At 32.9% G+C, this 19,562-nt stretch overlaps 3 protein-coding genes and 1 pseudogene across 4 annotated transcripts; 1 reads left to right on the top strand and 3 right to left on the bottom strand.

Annotated features, from left to right (window-relative positions):
* Nucleotides 1-201: 201 nt before the first annotated feature.
* On the bottom strand, nt 202-7,069 carry LOC111311601 (carbon catabolite repressor protein 4 homolog 1-like). The gene is made up of 12 exons (XM_022911119.2): nt 6,415-7,069; nt 3,975-4,728; nt 3,356-3,442; nt 3,188-3,271; nt 3,024-3,110; nt 2,846-2,932; nt 1,761-1,814; nt 1,578-1,669; nt 1,320-1,434; nt 988-1,132; nt 690-844; nt 202-498 (listed from the first exon to the last, which is right to left on the bottom strand). Exons 1-11 carry the CDS (start codon nt 6,570-6,572, stop codon nt 699-701), a joined length of 1,809 nt encoding a protein of 602 aa, XP_022766854.1. The 5' UTR covers nt 6,573-7,069; the 3' UTR covers nt 202-498; nt 690-698.
* A 1,767-nt stretch (nt 7,070-8,836) lies between these two features.
* On the bottom strand, nt 8,837-12,206 carry LCR56 (low-molecular-weight cysteine-rich 56). Of its 2 annotated transcripts, XM_089758275.1 has the most exons (4): nt 11,817-12,206; nt 11,570-11,718; nt 10,935-11,114; nt 8,837-9,028 (listed from the first exon to the last, which is right to left on the bottom strand). In XM_089758275.1, the coding sequence occupies exons 2-4, from the start codon at nt 11,619-11,621 to the stop codon at nt 8,844-8,846; spliced, it is 417 nt and encodes a 138-aa protein (XP_089614401.1). In that variant the 5' UTR covers nt 11,622-11,718; nt 11,817-12,206; the 3' UTR covers nt 8,837-8,843. The 2 variants fall into 2 exon arrangements, with proteins under 2 accessions (XP_089614401.1, XP_089614395.1); XM_089758269.1 differs by having other exon boundaries at nt 11,570-12,206.
* A 151-nt stretch (nt 12,207-12,357) lies between these two features.
* On the bottom strand, nt 12,358-13,866 carry LOC111311599 (large ribosomal subunit protein eL21z/eL21y). The gene is made up of 2 exons (XM_022911117.2): nt 13,523-13,866; nt 12,358-12,816 (listed from the first exon to the last, which is right to left on the bottom strand). Exons 1-2 carry the CDS (start codon nt 13,757-13,759, stop codon nt 12,559-12,561), a joined length of 495 nt encoding a protein of 164 aa, XP_022766852.2. The 5' UTR covers nt 13,760-13,866; the 3' UTR covers nt 12,358-12,558.
* A 2,086-nt stretch (nt 13,867-15,952) lies between these two features.
* LOC111310926 (dirigent protein 22 pseudogene) lies at nt 15,953-17,228 on the top strand (annotated as a pseudogene).
* The last annotated feature ends 2,334 nt before the right edge of the window (nt 17,229-19,562 follow it).

The raw sequence follows: 19,562 nt of genomic DNA, 5'->3' as shown, positions 1-19,562 counted from the left end.
TTGGAGGGATGCTTGAGTGAAATAAAGATTGAATTTTGGGATTAAGGCCCGCTTGGTCTAGCCTACCATTGATTATTTATTTGTTTTGAATAAAGTCGAAATTTTAGATATAATCCCAGCCAAATCTGGTTGAATTTGGTTGCAAGAGAGAGCAAAAAGTGTAAAATATATACATCATTCCTTGAAGACAAAAATGAAACATTGAACTTAAAGATGGAATGCATGCCACTAACCACTTGATTTCCAGAGAATTTGGAGGTACAATGACAATTGGCTAATTATACCGAGCCGGTAGACATTTCTATTGGAAAAAAAAGAAAAAGAAAATGAAAAAAGCATAATGATTTTTCTATGAAACAAAGGTGTGACATATTACAAAGCAGATCACAGTAAGGATCCCTCATAAGGATGCCTTGAAAAGGCAGGGAGCATGATCTACCATTTCTTACAATGAACTTATCTGTATCCATCGGCCATTTTCTTGGGCATCTCCGAGACCTAAACAACAGGCAGCAGCTTGTTATTAAGTAAACAAAGCCTTCAGGAGACCTCAAACCGCATAGATAGACACATTGCATGAGCACATATGCATAAACCTAGATGGATATGCATTTTATCTTTTCACTGAAGAATCACAAGCTCAGTTGTATATGTTGTGGAATTTAAAATCAAGGGTAGTAATAGCATACCTTAAAGTGTCAGCGTCTCAGCCTGGGCATGCACCGAAATTCAGCTAACAGTGCTATATGATCAGAGGACCACTCTGGAGAAGGAAGGGCTGTATCTTTCCTTAAGCTATCCTCGTCCAAGAGTTCCAATAACGATTCCACCGTTAATGAGTCCGCTGAAAGCACAAACCAAATACTCGTAAGCAGCTGCAATAACTAAAAATCACATCAAACATCTAGAGAAAATGGCATTCAAGAAACATTAAAAAGTAGTACACGCACAATTCAATTGGCCAATTGTTTCAAAAAAATGACCCACCTGTGTAAAATATGTAATCTAGAGTGCCAATAAAATCCCTTGTGCAATTTGTGAATAAAGGTTCATTAGTTGTGGGGTCCATTCTTCTTCTCTGTTGTTCCAATCCAAGACCAACACCTCTTGCAAAGGATGAGTAAGCACTAACCTGTTCGAAAACCTTACTTTGTCAAAATAACCCCAGAATAATGCATAAATAAAAACCCTGCCCCCTTTTCCACTCAAGGCTGTTTCCATTGTTCTCTTAAAACCCTCTTAAGACATCATTAACCATGATGGTAGGGTAAAAACATAAGCGACCTCTTGAAGCAGTTCATTAATGGAAGAGAGGTTACCAGTGGCAACTGATGAGTCAACTTGCTGTGAGGACGCAAAATTGCAAGAGGATCTATCAATAAATCGGGATGCAGTGGATCTACCTTTCCCATAGCAAGAAGTGAATGTGGAGCACTGCACAAAATTCAACAGTATATTTACTTAAGCAAAAGTCTAATGCGAACAAGATGGGATCTGAAGCAATAAATAATCTAACATTGTGTAATTGGTCTAAAGCACTAAATAATCTAACATAATGTAAAGCATAACAGACTTACCTCCCAGGAACTGAACTAAAATCTCCACACACCAACATTGGAATGTCTGCACTTGCAGCTATTTTCTCCAATCCCTTTAAGAGAGTATGCACCTAAATTAACATTAGAAAAACACAGTAATTATTTTGAATTATAGAAACATGTATGTATAAACAATTATACAGATTAAAGAAAAATTAGAACCTGCCAGATTTTGACATCCTTCAGCTCTTGTTGAACATTTACATGTGTGTTTGCCTGTATTCCAAAACCAGGAATAGTACGAAAAATTACATGATGAACGTATAAATTATGAAAGAGTTGCAAAGAATATGAATAAACAAGTAAATATCACCATTTAGATGAGTCTACTTTCATGATCGTGCAGAAAAGCCCCATTTGAGAAAACAAAAGAGCAAAAGGAGTAAGGATGGGGGGCTACAATAACCAAAATGTGAACCACATATGAGTGTGAGAGAGAGAGACAGAGAGAGACAGAGAGCATATAATAATCAATTCAATGTAATACAATTTGGGACTTGATTAGTCATAATGAGATACAGGGAAGTTTCATGAGATTCTTATACTTTTAATTGCTAGAATGTGATTATTATTCACAAGACAACTTCCTGCCGACCAAATTATATCATTTAAGTAAAAAAATCAAAATCCTATTATTCAAATATTGGTACGCTTATTAATCAATCTAAGTACATTACAACAGTTTTCTGCATCACAAGCAGCCTGCCACCTGCAGCCCACAGATTTTGTTTACACCTCTATATGGTTTAGACGAACCATCCTGCCTACCAGACCAATTGATAGGACTAGATAGCAACAAATCAGGCAATTTCAGTTTTATGAAACCAGCCAAGGCTACTTTACTCAAACCTAGGCAGACCCCAAAAATATTACTCCTCTTACAACATGTGCAACAAGTTGTGCTAAACTAGCCATTTTAATTCTTTTTAGATTATATAGGACGAAACCCAGGTAACTTAGCCCATTAGTTAAATTCATGACTATAAGGCTAAAGATAATCCCAAACATCCTTTCTGATTTCAGAGCAGAACAGCTGCAGCACGATTAAATCACGTTCAACTTGCCAATGGCCCACTAAAAACCCCTGATCAAAAAGCTAATCACAGAATAACAATCACAACTAGCAATATGACATCATGTTTTGATCATAAATAAGGCATGAAAGTAAAATCATGCAAATTACAGAAGCCCATAATAGAAAAGGCCAGGAAGATATAGCGTAGAAGAATAAAATCAACAATCCTTACCACACAAAGTAGCTGCCGCTTCCCAGGATTGTCAGCTCCCTGATTACTAAATTTTGCTTCCAAAACCACAATTAGTGCAACATTATCCTGCAGACAAGGAAGAATTTACATGATATCATTAAAGAATATACCATAAGGGAATGGATATATATCCAAATTAGCTATAAATGTTTATTACCTTAACCAAATGATTTAAAGCAGCCTTCTTCTGAGTAGTTTGAACTGCAACCTCAGTCAAGGATTGAGCAGCCTTATTAAATTCAACCTGCAAAAGACATGATTTACTTTAGCATGGCAAAAGCATGCATAAATCCATATACCATGCAAGAAATACTTCCAAACCTCATATTTTTTGACATGGGAAAATCTATCTCTACGGAAAAATGTAGCACAGCCATCAATAGTATCGATATTTCCACTGTAAACCTGCATCATAAACAACATAAATTATACATAAAAGAGCAATGTTACTAAATTAGTGTGATGAGAATCATGGAGTTCTTAAGCAACCTCATTTGTCTTCCTCTTGTATAAAGCTTGATACCCATGTTTGTCCAGCTCTGGGGCAAAAAATTCGTCAAAATGGTCATTTTGCACCTGAAAAGATGAGAGCAGTTGATATTGAGGCATGTTCAACATTCACCTAGATGCTCAAAGGCTGAAGACATTTTCGCGCTAATTATGAGGTGAATCTACCCAAAAAGAAATTCTGGCATCCAAAACCATTTCTTCCCATTTAACTATGGTCTCTTCTTTGTTTTCTAAAAACTGCATTCTTTATTAACAAAAATGGAGGAAGGGTCAAATATTTCCTAATTAGCATTGCTCATACAATATCTTCACTCTTAGATTAAAAAATTACAGGAGCAAATAAATGCTTCTAGGCTAAATATACCTAAAGACACTTTCCATCTAAAAGGAAAAAAACAAAAAGGATACAGTTGAGTATAAACCCATATCTAAATTTAGACCAATCAAGGTGCACAAGATCAGATATCGCCACCCAAAAAATAATAGATTTTAAACGTAGAAGCAGTTTTTTGTCATACACTAAACTTCAAAGCTGTTCAGTTCAAAATGACAGTTCTGAAAAGAATAACTATCATCAAACAATAAATGAAAGTATCACCTCTTGAAGACAAACAATGTCGGCACGATAACCAACAATTTCCCGCAACAAATTCTGCCTGCGATATGGCCAAGAGAGAGCCCATGAAGGGCAATAGCTGTATAACTCACTGCTGGCATACGAGTCAGACAAAATGTTGTATGAGAGAACAGTAAAAGTTCCAGAGGATGAAATACGGCCATCTGAATCTAGATGTCCCATCATATCAGCTCCACTAACTGGGATCAAGTGTCGAGGACTAGGGGATGGCGCTGGAATAACACGAGATGTCAAAATAGTATTGGGATGTCCCACAGGCAGTCTCGTTTCTGCATCAACAACAACACATTCGAACTTGAGAACATGGCCAATATCATCTGCTGTTGGTGTATATGTTTTTGAGCGTCCAACTTCAAACCAGGTTTCACCACCACTCCTCTGTGTAACTGCAGCAGGATACAGAGGTGTTGAACCATTTGCAAAGCTAGTGCTTGATGCTGAACCAGTTAAACTAGCATTAATAACTCCAGACCCTGTGCCATTGAAACGGCCAAATATCTCTTCCTCCTCATTTCCATTTTCGTTTACAGAACTTGCAGCACGGTCATGCAGAACACGGTGATGCTGCCATGCATCTGAGAAGCACTTTGGAGAGCAATGGTAACTTTTAGCAACAGGTATTTTAGCCTTAACACAACCTAAGCACTGCAATGTGGCTTGCTCAGAGGGATGTACACTACATATAGCAACTTTTCTATCACTTTGTATGCGATACCTGCAAAACAGACCAAGAAAGGAGCAACATGGATCAGATAGGTAGCACAAACGGAAAATTTTGAAACAATCAACTTACTAAATAAATTTCCACCTAATCCCACAAACAGACAACACAAACTAATGAAAAGATAAAATTACGATAGGCACACAAGATACAGTCAAAATAATATCTTTTCTAATATAAGAATCCAGCAATTACAACAAGAACGCATAATATCCTTGTCTCAGAGTTTAGTGAAACGACAAGTCACCCAAAGCATGTGTCAATCATTAACAGAGATAGTATCCCCTAGAGGTTAAAGATTTTTGTCTTACCACAAAAAGATCTAAATCCCATCCAAGGACTGAGCAATCAATTAATTCAACTTTATATTTACTAATCATCTTTATTATATTGTGAAACATAACTGATATCAAAACCAAAGGATAAAGTTCTATTATCTTTTGGATGTAACATATGGCAACTACTATAACTTTCTATTACCTTTTAAAGATTCTCTAATAATTTTGCTAGTGCAACTAGACTTACTTGGTCCGCCAGCAATTTACTTTAAATAGCAAAAGCTTGACATAGGTAGTAACACATTAAATGCCTCAGCAGTACCTTTTCAATAGTTAACATGGGGTGATTATTATGCATCCACTCTTTCAGCTGAATGATTCTTTCCTTGTATGACCAAGATTTTAAGTGTAGTACTTCTCAATCTAAGTTGAAACATTCTAACAATCTTCACAGACATAGTGGAGCCAGGGTGGCCACAATAATGAAAACAATGGTAACAATTATTATTAGTGATGGAACATTCTAGATCATAAAGTCCAGTTATCATGACATGTTGTATCTATGACGTATCATTCCAATTTAAGCAGAGACAGCAGATAATGACAAAGAGATCGATTGCAATAACTTTAATTTTTAAAATTAAAAAAGCAGTGCAAACTAATTCCAATTATAACCAAACAAAATAATGTGAAACTCAATGCCATAACCGGAATGAAGAAACTACTTTTTAGGCCTTCAAAAATTACAAAAACACATCACTAAACATACAAGATAAATCCGGCACATAGAGAAACAAAAGGCGGATTGCAATCAAATCAAAAGCAATCACACTATCTCCAAATGCACAGGCAGAAAAGCTTAACTTATAAACCTTAATTGCACGCTTCCCCTTATGAAATTATTTATAACTACCTAACAAAGAAGATCATATATACCCTATTTACTAAAAACAATCAAATTATATCACACCCAAAAAAATAGCTCAAAACCCAATTGGCCAAAATGAGAACAACCCAAAAGACTAAAAAACCGAAGAACTAATAAAACATAAATAAGCTGAGAACTTTTCTTAATGCAAACACTTATCACACAAAGAAAGCAACTCAAATCAGATAATAACACACCCAAAAAACTAGCTCAAAATCCAATTGGCCAACATGACAACTAATACAAAAACCCCAAAAATAAATAATAAAGCCAAAGAAAAATAAGAACTTTGACTTTTAATTCAAAAGTTCATATATTAACAAAAACACTAAATCAGATAAGCTTAGCTAAAACCCCAATTAGCTAAAATGAGAACTACCCAAATGACCAAAACCCCTCTCTCCCCCCACCCCAAAAAAAAAAAACATAAAATAGCTTAAAAATGACACTTTTGACGGATTTTAAAACACTTACCACTTGTACCTCAAGAAGTGACCATCAAGTGGGGCAGACTCGGGCACATCATCGGTGGTACCGGTCTTGTCAGGTCGGCGTAAGAGAACGTAAGGCGTGAGCTCGCAGCCAACAATTGGTATTTCAGAAGGGAGGTGCACCCGTAGCACGCTCAGCATGCTTTAATTACTCCGGCTTCCTTTGTGTGTCACAGTTCGCAACGGTCACCGCTTTGCAACCCTATCAAATCCAATCCCACACTAAGAGCAGTAGCAGACCTACAAATGTCCTCAAAACGATGAGCAATCTTATCGGGGCGGAGTCCAGGCGGATCCGCCATTTACTTGACCTCAAAACCCGCCAGCCTCGACCCGAAATCACCCTCTCTTTTCCAACCAAAACAAACCCTAGAAAACCTCTAATCTCGAAGAAATGAAATGTAAAGCTAACAACAGATCTTGGAACAAAGTTTAGGGTTTTGAAAAGAAATGATCGAAAAAAGAACAGAAAAATTGGGATTTTTGAGAGAGGGAAAGAAAGGGGGAAGAAAGAGATCAAATGACAAATATTAGGGTTTTACAGAGAAGTGAATAGGAAAATCTTTATATATCTATTTATAATAGAAAATTAGATAAAAATTAGTAGCACTAATTAGTTATGAAAAAATAATTTGTACGGATTTTTAAATTGGGGGGGTGGGGGGGGGTTAGTGGAAGGTGGCTTTGTATGGGTTTCCCTTTTCCACGGGAAGCTAGCTCTTTGTATAAACAAGAGAAGGAGAGGGAGTCATAGTGTTCTTTTTATCTTCACCTCTTTTTTGTTTTTTTACAATTAAGAGTTATTAGATTTAGGAAGTGTAATCGTGTTGAATTGAATTAATATAATAAAAAACTTAAATTTGACTCTCAATTCGATTCAAATTCAATCGAATTTTATTTTTTTAATTCGAATTTGATTCGTGATCGAAATTGAATTATTCAAACTCACTCGATTAAATTTGATTAATATATTAAAATAAACTCGATTTTTATATTTTATAAGAATTCGATTATTTGTACTCAAATTCAAAATATTTTATTAATTAAAATAATAAAAAAAATTAAATATAAAAGTTCAATTAGTCTCGTAAACTACTTAAGTCGGATATAAAAATATTCGAATTCAATTCGATCGATAAGTCGAATTACTCGAGTTTGAACTCAACTCGATAATAATCGAATCAAATTCGAATTTTATTCAAATCAAATTCGAATAACTTACGAATATTAATGTATCATTTACACCCCTAATTAAACTCAAGTTTAAATTTTATAATACATCATAATTTTTTTAATAAATATGATAGTTTATATATTTATATAGTATTTATTTTATAATAAATAAATAAATAAAATTTTAAATATATATAATATAAAAATTATTATATTATAATTTTAAATTATATTAATTTATATATTTTAAAAAATTTTTTGCTATAGTATCTTATTTAAAATTATATCAGATTTATCTTTTAATTATTCCATCAATATTATACTAATCGTCTAATTGATAAATATAATAACTAATCTCATTATTAAATAAAATAATTATATGATCTCTTCATTTTTATTCAATTTTATTGTGATATCGAACAATTAATGACTAAAATTGTAAATATTTTTTTAAGACACACCATAATCAAGTAGAGTTTCAAATTCTATTTTAATGATCTCGAATTTCAATATTGATGAAAAAAAATGAAATAAAATTTATGAAATTAGATTAGTTGGTTTTCATCACATAACTTTAATAGAACAGGTAAAAAAAATTATAATATATATAGTTTGAAATTGATGGGTTTTTTTTTTTTAGTACTTGATGTATGTGTTAAGTTTTTTTTTTTTTTTATGACATTTAATTTCTTTGTCTCTATGGTTTGAATATTATTAAAAAATAAATTTTCAATGAAGAGCGTTAATAAGTTTAAAAATATATAAATTTTTTTATTTGATTTGATATTTTAATATAATTATATTAAATATAAAATTTATACACTAAACCAAATAATATCTCTTCGTTACTAATTAATTTTTTTTTTTTGTGGCAAGTAGTGAAACTTGCAAAGCCAAGTCCATCCACATTGAATTAATTCTTTAAGGTTCCTTACGAGCTTTCGTTGTTGTTATCAACTACGATTGATCTTTTCTCAATGTTTCCTTGATATGTAATGTTTGACTTTTATGAGATAAATAAAGCAATAATTACCCATTCAATCTAATTAAGAAGAAAACAAAATTCTGTTGATGAATTTATACGTACACACACGTAAGAAGTAATAATTTGATAATAAAAAATTTTTTTCGAACTTATTAAATATTATCGAAATTATATGAATTAATTAAATTAAATTTTATATTCAAAATTAAAATTAATTTATCAAGAGATATTAACATGAGTAGTAATATTCTTCTCTAGCTGCAAGGCCAGGTACAGTGACAATTGTAACGGTTGATGTAAGTTTGAACGCAAGTTCCCATGCTTCCTGGGAAGGATTGAGCACAGTGGCCGTTGCAAGTTCCAGCATCGCAAGAACCATTACCAGGAATTTGCCCATGGCACATTTCTTGCCCGTGGACTTGATGCATCGTCAAGGCAACTGCAACAATTACAATGGAATTGATCAGATTATAGAAGATGGAAACACAACTTAATAATAATAATAATAATAATAATAATAATAAACCTGTGAAAATGAGGAGTATGGCAAAGAAGATGTTGCAGGAGAGCTTGGACATTTTTGAGAAACGATCTATCATGAAAGCCAAAGAAATGAGTTTTATGGGAGAATGAAAACCGTACTAGAGTGGGATTGATATTTAAAAGGTAGAGTGGAACAGGGCAATTTGTCTAGCGAAACAAGAAATTCCTATCTTGACTTAAAATTTTCGGATCTCTTGCTATATATGTTCTTTGATTTGAGGCCAAGTTAATTCCTATCCTTATTAATCCTTTTTATTTGTGAAAACGGAGATTTTTAGTAAATGATAAATATGCACTTACCATTTATTAGATTTTTATAGCTTTATATAATGATAATAAATGAAATAAGATTTGTGAGATGAAGAATAGAAGAAAACTACCTCTCATTATATAATTCAATATCACACATAAAATATATTTATATATATATAATGAGGAATGGCAGTCCATATAAATCCATATGAATACACAAAAATATAAGTAACTTATCCTTGGTTGTTATTATAGGTTTCATCATTGTTAATTGTTTGGACAAATCAGCATGGTTAGCATTGCAACAATCATTGAATCCTGTTTAGAATTTGGGTCATGTTATTTCTCTCTGGTTGATGTTTACCAAAAGTATAGCTTTAACTTTTAATTGATAAATTTTAATTAGTAGCATCAAAACGTTGTTGCTTCACTTGTTATTTTTCTCTCAATTGATCCATTTCTTATTCTTAAATGAGTGTTTTTTTTCCTAAGAAAAACACAGATTGTTCTGTACAAGGACAATATGAGCTTGAAGCACTTTTTTTCACTTAACTACATAGTACAATTTTTTTTTTCTTCCAAATGATTTTGAATTTTACGATACGAAAAAATTTTAATTAAAGTTTATTTATAATTTTAGCTCGTAATATTCACTTCAATCAAGTGTGTAATCGGATAAAAATGTTTTAAAAAAAATTAAGAATTTCAAAAATATATATTTAATTACAAAACAACTCTAATTAAAAGTATAAATATATATATATATACTTGTTTATTGTATTTGTATTGTGGGTTCAAAATTTTTGTAGTAACTCCTTTTTCCAAAAGGAAAGAAAAAAGAAAATTATACTTAATGCCAGTCAAACGTGGTCGATGACTAGTAGTTCTTTTGAGTGAGCCTATGAGAACATGGACTCAAAATTCAAATTCATAACTTTAGCTTCACTGTTAAGCATAAAAGTAGAAGAATGCCCTCAACTTGAAATGCCTAAAAAGTTGAAGGACTTGTGAAGGAGACATGACATAATCAATTCTGGCAAATAAGTATTAAGAGGAACTTCGTTACTGGGCTTAATTGTCTCGTTTCTTATACGCTTATGCTGAAAACATTTGTCACACTCATAAATTCAATGAATTTTCTTATAATTCGGAGATAAATAGGTTTTTCCTTTGAAAGATCAAAACAAGATATGTTATATTCTATAAGAATCATCCATTCGAGAGGCCATAAGTAATGTTTGAAACTAAAACTCGTTATGGTCAAGTCATTATTGATTAAATCTTTTTAAACAAATGGTTTAAGCTTTCTGTTTCCTCTAGTAACCTTTCATTTATATATAGTTCCTTCGTTAATTTTGCATTTAGGCATTGAACAGTTCTAACCATACGCAGACATTTGTACCCTGATGAGTCGCAGGGTAACTCAAACATCGTTAAGTGTCTGTCATAGAACATGGAAAACAGTATCTTTAATTTCTAATCTTTAGCACAAACTCAAAACAACAAAGGCCGAAGCGGAAAGAAAATGAATCACACTGGGGGATCCTTACAGTAGTATGTGCAATAACAAATATTGTCTCTGCAATCTCCCTCGCCAGCAGGTTCCTTGGAACATTCCTGCATGCATTTCTGCAACTCGCACGTGTTTGTCTCAGTAACCTTGTGACATGTATGCTCAGGGATCCTTGCCGCGTACACCCCACGTGTAGCCAGGACGGGGCTAAACTCGGCTGTTAACATGAGAGACAAAAATGGAAATGAATAGTTAGCATTATCAGTTTGAGACACCTGTACGCAAATAGCAGCTTATAATATCACTGGAGAAAATGCTCTCAACCCCACAACTCTGAAAGTTTTGCTAGAAACAAGAACTTGATCTTAATGAACGCTAGAAAACGTAAAATCTTCTTAAGTATTAAGAAAATTCAAAAAGCACTTGGAAAAACTTTAAATTTGTGAGATAGAGAACATTAGGAAATGAGTCCTTCCTAATGTTTTTCCGATATAAAAGCAAGACTACGACACACGAATAAATCCTGTCTAACATTTTATTGCCTGATCCTAGATGTATTTCTTGTTTGGTTATTCATTAAGTGCAAGGCATGAGTAGAAGTGATTTCAGAGGGAGAGAAGCAAAATGAAGATAATTACTAGTTTGTAATTAAGGTTGAAGTGAAGAGACAACCTGAGGCAAGAAGCAGGAGCAAAAGAGAGAAGAACATCCAGGATATCCTCATCTTTAATCTTCCTGGTGGCCCAGACTCCAAGATTTTGCTCTGTAAGATTTGGGAGTCCCCTCAAGGCAGTCTCTTGTTTTATGTACTGGCAAAGATTCTTCCAATAAAGATGGTCAAGATTAACTTAAAAAAATAGCATACCAATCATTACTGAAAGTGTTCATTCAAAGAAGGAATAAATTGGTGTCGTTCTACCCCGGGTCACTTTCTGTAGTACTTGTGGCAAGCTTCTTGCTTTGAGCACATATTCTTTACTTTGTATGTACTTCTCAAAACTGCAATTTGGCATACGGAAACCTTCATACTTTTCAACTGCCCTGGTTTCAGCAAGGTTCAAGAGCTGTCCATTTCTGTTTCTCCTTCATTTTGGAATTATGATTACTCTCAGAAGATGCATTATCAGCTACCCCATCCCATCAAGAATCAATTCTATAACCCAAACACCTTGATTTATGATATGATGTCGAGAGCAAAATGTATTAGTAAATACGCCAATTTGTTGCATATCGTTGGATTAGTTAGTGGGATTTGATGATAGTTAAGGGCAGCAGAAAACCGAGCAACAGACCCTTTACATAAAATTTTTCAGAAAATTAGAGTGAAATTAGAATTAATATTCTACTGATTCTGTCAATTTCGATTGTAAGGGATTATTATCAAGTTTTTAGCCTCCCATTCCATCCTCAAAAGAACATTTGAAGATTTGGTGAAGTTTTGGAACTTAAAAAACAATGCATAAACAAATATAAACTTTGCATTTAAAGGCATCCATAGTCTCTAAAATGATTGATAAGTTCAAAGTCTCGGGAGAAGCAGTACCTCTTAAAAAAAAAAACTATTAATGAAAACAGCACATCCAAATGACTAGACCAGTTCACTTATGTTTGGCAAAAATAAACCAAAACAACAAGACCACAAGAGAACAAAAAGAGTAGATCTAGTAACCACCCTTGAGATCATTAACAACATCATATGGGATGGGAGTAACGGTTTCCAATGTAGCACCCTCCACCATGAAACCAGGCTTAGGGCCCTCAGGTTGCCTCTTTGTACTAATGACCTCACCCTTTGCCTTAGCCTCTGCCTTGAGTTGATCATTCTTTACCTTCCTGAGCTTGAATTCCTCAGTGCATCTTGAAGGCTGAACATGCTCCACCCGCACATGAATCCTCTTCCTGATAATCCTGTTACCAACCTGAAATCCATAAACATATTAATGCAAGTACACAAATTTCCATTCTCCCATATATGAAGCATGCATAGATCACATGAGAGTAAGGCACAAGATTAAAATATCAGTCAGGCAAAAAAATCAAACAAGCCCTACAGCAAAAGTGACAAGAATGCAATAGTGCTAATACGATGACAACCTCAAATGCTGGCACATTACAGCCGATTCATCAAAATGATTACAAAAAATTGTAAGTCATCTTTGTTGAAACATAAAATTTAAGCTCATTCAAAGAGTGAATTTAGATTTTTTTCGATCGACAGCAGCCCCTACATGTCATAAAATTAAACAAATGTTATACTACTGCTCTAAGAACCAAGCAAATCTAACCTTAAGATAAAAGAAGCAAAATCGCATTCCACAAGTAGACATAGCAGAACAGAATAACACAAGTTAAGAAACAAATCCGATCGGATTATCAGAAGCAGAACCTATGTAATATTTTTAATACATGATACCCATTTTCTAACCAAAAATTGAATATCAATGATCAACATTTGCAAACATGAGATGAAACAGAGATTCATAGTAAGACAGATAATAAATCAAAATGCAACGAAAAACTCACAAATATCATAGACCACAATCCCATAAAACAAAAACCGATGAATAAAAAAACTTAATTACTCAACAGAAAGAGTACCCAAATTAAGAAAACCCCTTTCTATACCTGCTTGTTGACTTCAACGCCGATGGCGCGTTTTGTGACGTTCCAAACACGACCGGTGCGGCCATGGTAGAACTTGTGGGGCATACCCTTATGAACGGCGCCGTTTACCTTGATGTCAACATAGTCACCGATCTTGTAGGTCCTGAGGTAAGTTGACAAGGGAATGTAACCCTTCTTCCTGAAGGGTCTGGCAAACAGATCCCTTGTTCGAGAGCGGAGACCGTGACCAGCTGGCATTTTTTTCACTCTCTCAAATTATCTTCTCTCTCGCCCGTTCTCAAATTATCTTCTCTCTCGCCCGTTTGAACAAGTAAGTGTGTGGATGAGCTCCGTGGACGAACAAAACCCTAATTGTGATCATTTTATAGCAACTTCTTACTTCTTTAGGGTTTCCTTTTTTCGGGTTTGGGCTTTGGTTCCTATTTGGGTTGTTTTGCATTTGTATTGCTATGGACCAGAGCTGGAGGTGTCCGCATTCACGAGGGCCTATCCTGGCATCCAAGATAGACAAAGAGCCGTCAAATGATATAAATACACGAATTTTAATATTTTATATTGCATAAATATTATAATCATCAAATCTAAATTCAAGATGAAAAATTATTTTTCAATTCAATAATATCTTAATATTTGTTATGCACAATTAATTTTCAAGTTGATCTGATATTTATTTTAAATCAATTGAGAATACTTTATTTTATGATATAAATTTAATGATTGAAAATTCTTAAGCGAGTTGAGATTGAAGTTTACTAGATTATTGAAAATTAACATATAAAGAGATGAGGCTATTGTTTCAATGAATCAGCTACATTTTTCACTTAGTTTATATATAAATATTACTGCACAAACATATATGCTATCACAATCATTGTTTTGGAATGTTTTGATGGGATTAGAATCCCATCTTTTCTTTTTTATTGCAATGTTTTTACAAGCTTCTACCTTTATTAGGAAGGAGTAGGAATGGTATTTTAATTTTACATCAAACATGAAAAAGAGATCATTAGGGTTGAAAAAACGTTGGTATTACATATCTTGATAAGTCGATTTTGAGAAGAGAGGATAATGGTCATATGACAAGTGATATCAGAACAGAATCTAAATTATTTGATCCACGTTAAGTGTCTTAAGAGAGATAGACAAGGTGATTAATCTCCGTGACAAAGGCGTCACGAGATTAAGTGAAAAAGAATATAAAAAAAGAATAAATAGATACTCAAATTTCACATCAAACATAAAAAAAAAAAAAAGAATCATTGAGGTTTAAAAAATGTTAACATTGCACATTTTGATAAATCGATTTTGAAGAAAAAAAAAATGGTCACGTGACACGTTCACGTGAATCATACCAGAGTTTCTTGCTATAATTGTTAACATCCTGAATCCGAATTTTGCATCAGCTGATCATTGGGCGCCAGGAAAGCAATATATCACCAGAATTTTATAAGCACATCTGATAATTTATACATTTCTGTTGTACAAAATATTACAATTTATTTAAATCGAGTTATTTTTATATTTTTTTATATCATATTTTTATTATATTATCGTATACTATTTCCAATTAACATGTCTACTTACAGGAGGAGAAGCAACCCTTGATCCTAAGTCTCTCAATTCTCCAAAACATGCGAGATTTTTGGACAATTTTTAAACGTGGGGACCTTGCCCCCAAGGCCAAGCTCTTTGTTTCCTTTTGCAAAGGCGAGACTCCTAAATGCCCGATGGGACAGGTCAATTGGCCATCTTTATACCTCGACAGCTGCCCATATTCCTCTACTCGCTTTCCTCTTCCATCAGAGTACCTTCTGTTCTTTAAGCCTATGTTTCCTTGAATTAGTGCTAAGATACTTTAACTTGGAAATGGTAGAAACTCCTTTTTCTTTTTGCTCCTTCCATGAAATTTCCAAAACCAAGTAATTTTTTTGCTATTTTTTGTGCTTTTATTTATTGAAATCTTGAAATGGACATGAATTTGGTTACCTCGATTTTTCATGAAAAATTTTGAGATAGTAAATCGGGAATCTAATATGATTTCGTTACAAGAGAAAGGAAATTTCTTGGAATCCAATGCTTTTGACCAAAAGGCATATATTTTCTTTGCGTAGCTCACACTGCTTGGACATTGTTTTCCTCTCATGGTGGTAAAGATTTATTCTTCTGGGGCTTGTTGTGGAACATTAATGTAACAAAAAAAAAAAAAAGGACTGATAATTGACTTTCTTCATTTTCTTAGCAGCGTCAAGTACGCTGTTAGAATTGTGAATTTGGCAATCCCATCGCCCAAAAAAACTAGAGTAAATTATTAAAAGATTAATTTCATTTGTTCACATGGGACGACGGTGGAAGGAGTTTGAAAATAAAATTAGAAGTTATTTCATATATTATTGGTCCCGTCAATAATATTTTGAATGTTATGCTATCATGGTTTATTCATAATAGGCTATTTAGCCACATCATTATCTGTGAAATATAAAAGAAAAATTAAAGCTAAATCTGTATCATACTCTTAACTCGAATTTTTCTTTTCTTTCTCTTGCTACTTTTTGTTCTTTGCTGTCGTCTTTCTCAACATATTTTTTTTGTTTCAAGGGGTGGCAAAGCCTTATTACAAGAGGGGAAGAAGCTTGATTCAAAATCAAATTTTTATGTCTTTCTAAAGGTTTTTGTGACCACTAGACCATGAAGCGAAAGACACTTTCTCAACATTTGATTATTGCTGTTTCTGAATTGGCTTGCTTGATGCCTGATTCGTTTATTTTCAGCAATAATTACATGCTTGTAATTTCTTTCAAACAACCCATTTTCCATGGAACTTCACTCCAGTAACTCAATTCCATTACCGAACCCACTTTTTGTTTCATTATAATATATATATATATATATAGATATATATATTGGTGTTCCCAATCTTAGTTCTTCATAAGCCTGAAACCTCTGTAGTTTTCAACATGGCTAAAACCCTCTCAAAACTACTCTCCTTCACCTTCCTTTTTATGTTTAATCTCTTCTTCTTCTCAATTACTCTTGCCTTTGCGAAATCTGATGGCTTCTCAAACATTCTATCTCCTGCAAAACTAGGCCTGCAGAAAGAAGAGAAACTCAGCCATCTTCACTTCTACTTCCATGACATACTCAGCGGACGAAATCCCACAGCTATACCAGTAGCCAGCGCTGCCATGACAAACCAATCACAAACTGGTTTCGGTGTTGTAATGATGGCCGATGATCCTTTGACGGTTGCACCCGAGCGGAACTCCAAGCTTGTGGGAAAAGCACAAGGAATTTACGCTTCTGCAGCACAAGATGAACTTGCTTTGTTAATGGTAATGAACTTTGCTTTCATGGAAGGCAAGTATAATGGTAGTTCCCTTAGTCTTCTAGGGCGAAACACCGTCTTCTCAACGGTAAGAGAGATGCCGATTGTTGGTGGTAGCGGCCTTTTCCGGTTTGCCCGTGGCTATGCTCAGGCAAAGACTCACACTATTGACTTCAAATCAGGGGATGCTGTTGTTGAGTATAACGTCTACGTCTTCCACTATTAATACGTTGCCTTTAGTTTTTGTGGCCCATGTTCCTTCTTTCGTTCTATCGTTTTGTTTTTTCTGTGTAACTTCATCTTCTGGCTTAGCTTTGTATGTCTTGGGCCACCTTTCATGGAGCCATAATAAACTTTGTTAAGAAGAGCTCTAGTATTTCCTTTTATGATGTTAAAATATTTCAAATTAATTTACAATTATAATTGAATATTATAAGAAATTAATTAAATAAAACCAATCAACAATTGAATTTGAAATTTAATTAAATTAATTTATATAATAACTTCTAAAAGATAATATCTTATTGAAATTTAAATTTCGATACTTATAATTTTATCCATTATTTTTAGGCTACGGTCAACTTTGTAAAAAAAAAAAAAACAAATAAGATTCTACACGAAAACTTGAAACATGAGAAGTTAAAATTATAAGTTTTTTTTTTTCTTTGTCAATGGGAGAATGTTTCGTTAGACTACTTCTTGCCAGCTAGTGAAAGGTGATACTTTAGATTTTGTTGAGCATTTTATATTTTGAAAATTAATATAATGTCTAAATCAAATGATGCTTGGTGAGTGAACTTATGTTTATTTTTGAAACATTAATAACTTGTAAAATTAACCAATGGTAGCATGCTGCTGTGATACCAAATCAGCCCACTAAATCCTATTTTTATTATTTTTTTTCAGCAAATTGGCTGCCACAATCACACAACTGAATTATTAATGAAATTATGCTATAAATTAAAAGAGATTTATTCCTTTACCAAGCTAAGCGTGTGATGCAATAAGCCAAGTCCTCAATTGAAAAGTTTGCACAACTTTCACAAGAAACAAAATGGAGGGAGAAATTCATTCTTTTCTTTCTTTCTTTATTCAATAAGTTTTGAGCCATCATTACAGTAGAAATTAAAGCTACGAATCAACAATTTACTGAAAGATGCAGAGAGATGTCAGAGGAAGAATGGACATTTGAATTTTGAAATTAAAAGCCATGGTTTCCAAAAGGTTTTGTTGCTGATTGGTAGTACAAAGTCTTCTCTATGTCAACGTTGGGCTGCAGAATCAATGGTGGTGGGGTACTCGAAATTCATATGATCTCTCCTAAAATCTATTCTTTTTTCCGCTTGGGTTTGAAAAAAAGATGCACCATGCGCTACTAAAATGAAAATTATGAGTGGAAATTAGGTTATATATAAGAAAGTCTAGAGGTAATGACCCAAACTTATGTAAAAAATATATATATATATAAATAAAATGCTATATACATTTATTTAACACATTCATTTTACAAATTTGCATAATATTTAAATTTTCAAAATTTTATATAACCCATAAAACTTTTATTACTTTTCACATAAATCACTAAAATAAAAAATGAATGAGTGAAATGAGTGGATGAAATAAGTACATGCAACATTGTTCATATATATATGTATAATTATTAATTAATAGTATATAGCTTTTGCACTTAATTTGTTTTTTTCTTGTTATAGTTTGACAAAGTTATTGAATTTTATTAAAATATTTTAAAATTAAAAGTTATTACAATTTTATTGTATTTAAGCATTTGATTCAATTATATGTGTGCATTTATCTCATACTTAAAAGCAACAAATTTATATACTTCCTTTCTCTCAAATAATAAATTTTAAAAAGTCATTACATTTGTGTTTAAATTAATGAAATCAATTTGAACTTTTATTTTGATGTACTTAGTGCAATTACTAATAAATTTATCATTTTTAATTGTTAATAGATTTATAGTTAATCATATGTTAACACTTGTAATAGAAACTCATAAAATAGCTAAAAAATTGATGTTTTATATTTTGTTATTGAGTTACTTTAGCATTAGTAATTCAATGATTTAACTAAGCCAAAGCATAAAATTATGATAATAATTAAATTGAACATTAATTTAGACAAAAATTAAAAGGACTTTTTCTATGTTCCCATGTTAAGTCTTATTTTAAGGTATAAATCTTCAAAGTTAGGTATAATATCACATGAGGTTTTGCTCCCCAAAAGTGTGAAGGATATTGTCTTCGTGTCATTGGTTTTTGGTGTCTGCTGTGGCATGCTGAATGCTGATTCACCCACCTAGACTAAGAGGGTTCCATTATTGCGGAAGGCAGGAAAACAACTCACCTACCTACCATCGTTCAGTGGCAACACAACGGATCTTGCACTGATAATATTTTAGAAATATTAATGTTATGAATAGTAACATAAAAATAAATAATGTAATATTTGAATTATTAATATATTAATTAATATTATATTTATTTTTAAAATTATTAATTCTCCGAGACGGATCCTAATACAAGTTAGAGGGGGGCTAAAAATGTTAGAAACTCTCAAGTAATACTAGGTGTTTGTTAATAGAATTAATGAATCTAGAGGCTCTTACTCTCAATGTAAATGCATTTTGATTCACTTAGTTAAATCATCTAATGATATTCAACTAAAAATACTCCAAATTCCTTATAGCATAGGTGT

Source organism: Durio zibethinus, chromosome 1 (genome assembly GCF_047325235.1).
Source record: "Durio zibethinus cultivar Kanyao isolate XHJ-2024 chromosome 1, ASM4732523v1, whole genome shotgun sequence".
Taxonomy (NCBI): domain Eukaryota; kingdom Viridiplantae; phylum Streptophyta; class Magnoliopsida; order Malvales; family Malvaceae; genus Durio; species Durio zibethinus.
This window is presented reverse-complemented; position numbering and strand designations above follow the sequence as displayed.

Excerpts from the sequence above, each read along its gene's own strand:
- LOC111311601 (XM_022911119.2), bottom strand. The coding sequence starts at position 6,572 with ATGCTGAGCGTGCTACGGGTGCACCTCCCTTCTGAAATACCAATTGTT. Across the intron at positions 4,729-6,414 it reads CACTTCTTGAGGTACAAGTG|GTATCGCATACAAAGTGATA; the intron begins GTAAGTGTTTTA and ends TCTGTTTTGCAG. Across the intron at positions 3,443-3,974 it reads ACATTGTTTGTCTTCAAGAG|GTGCAAAATGACCATTTTGA; the intron begins GTGATACTTTCA and ends TCATCTTTTCAG.
- LCR56 (XM_089758269.1), bottom strand. The coding sequence starts at position 11,621 with ATGAGGATATCCTGGATGTTCTTCTCTCTTTTGCTCCTGCTTCTTGCC. Across the intron at positions 11,115-11,569 it reads GCTCCTGCTTCTTGCCTCAG|CCGAGTTTAGCCCCGTCCTG; the intron begins GTTGTCTCTTCA and ends TCATGTTAACAG. Across the intron at positions 9,029-10,934 it reads TTGTTATTGCACATACTACT|TTGCCTTGACGATGCATCAA; the intron begins GTAAGGATCCCC and ends TAATTGTTGCAG.
- LOC111311599 (XM_022911117.2), bottom strand. The coding sequence starts at position 13,759 with ATGCCAGCTGGTCACGGTCTCCGCTCTCGAACAAGGGATCTGTTTGCC. Across the intron at positions 12,817-13,522 it reads GCGTTGAAGTCAACAAGCAG|GTTGGTAACAGGATTATCAG; the intron begins GTATAGAAAGGG and ends TATGGATTTCAG.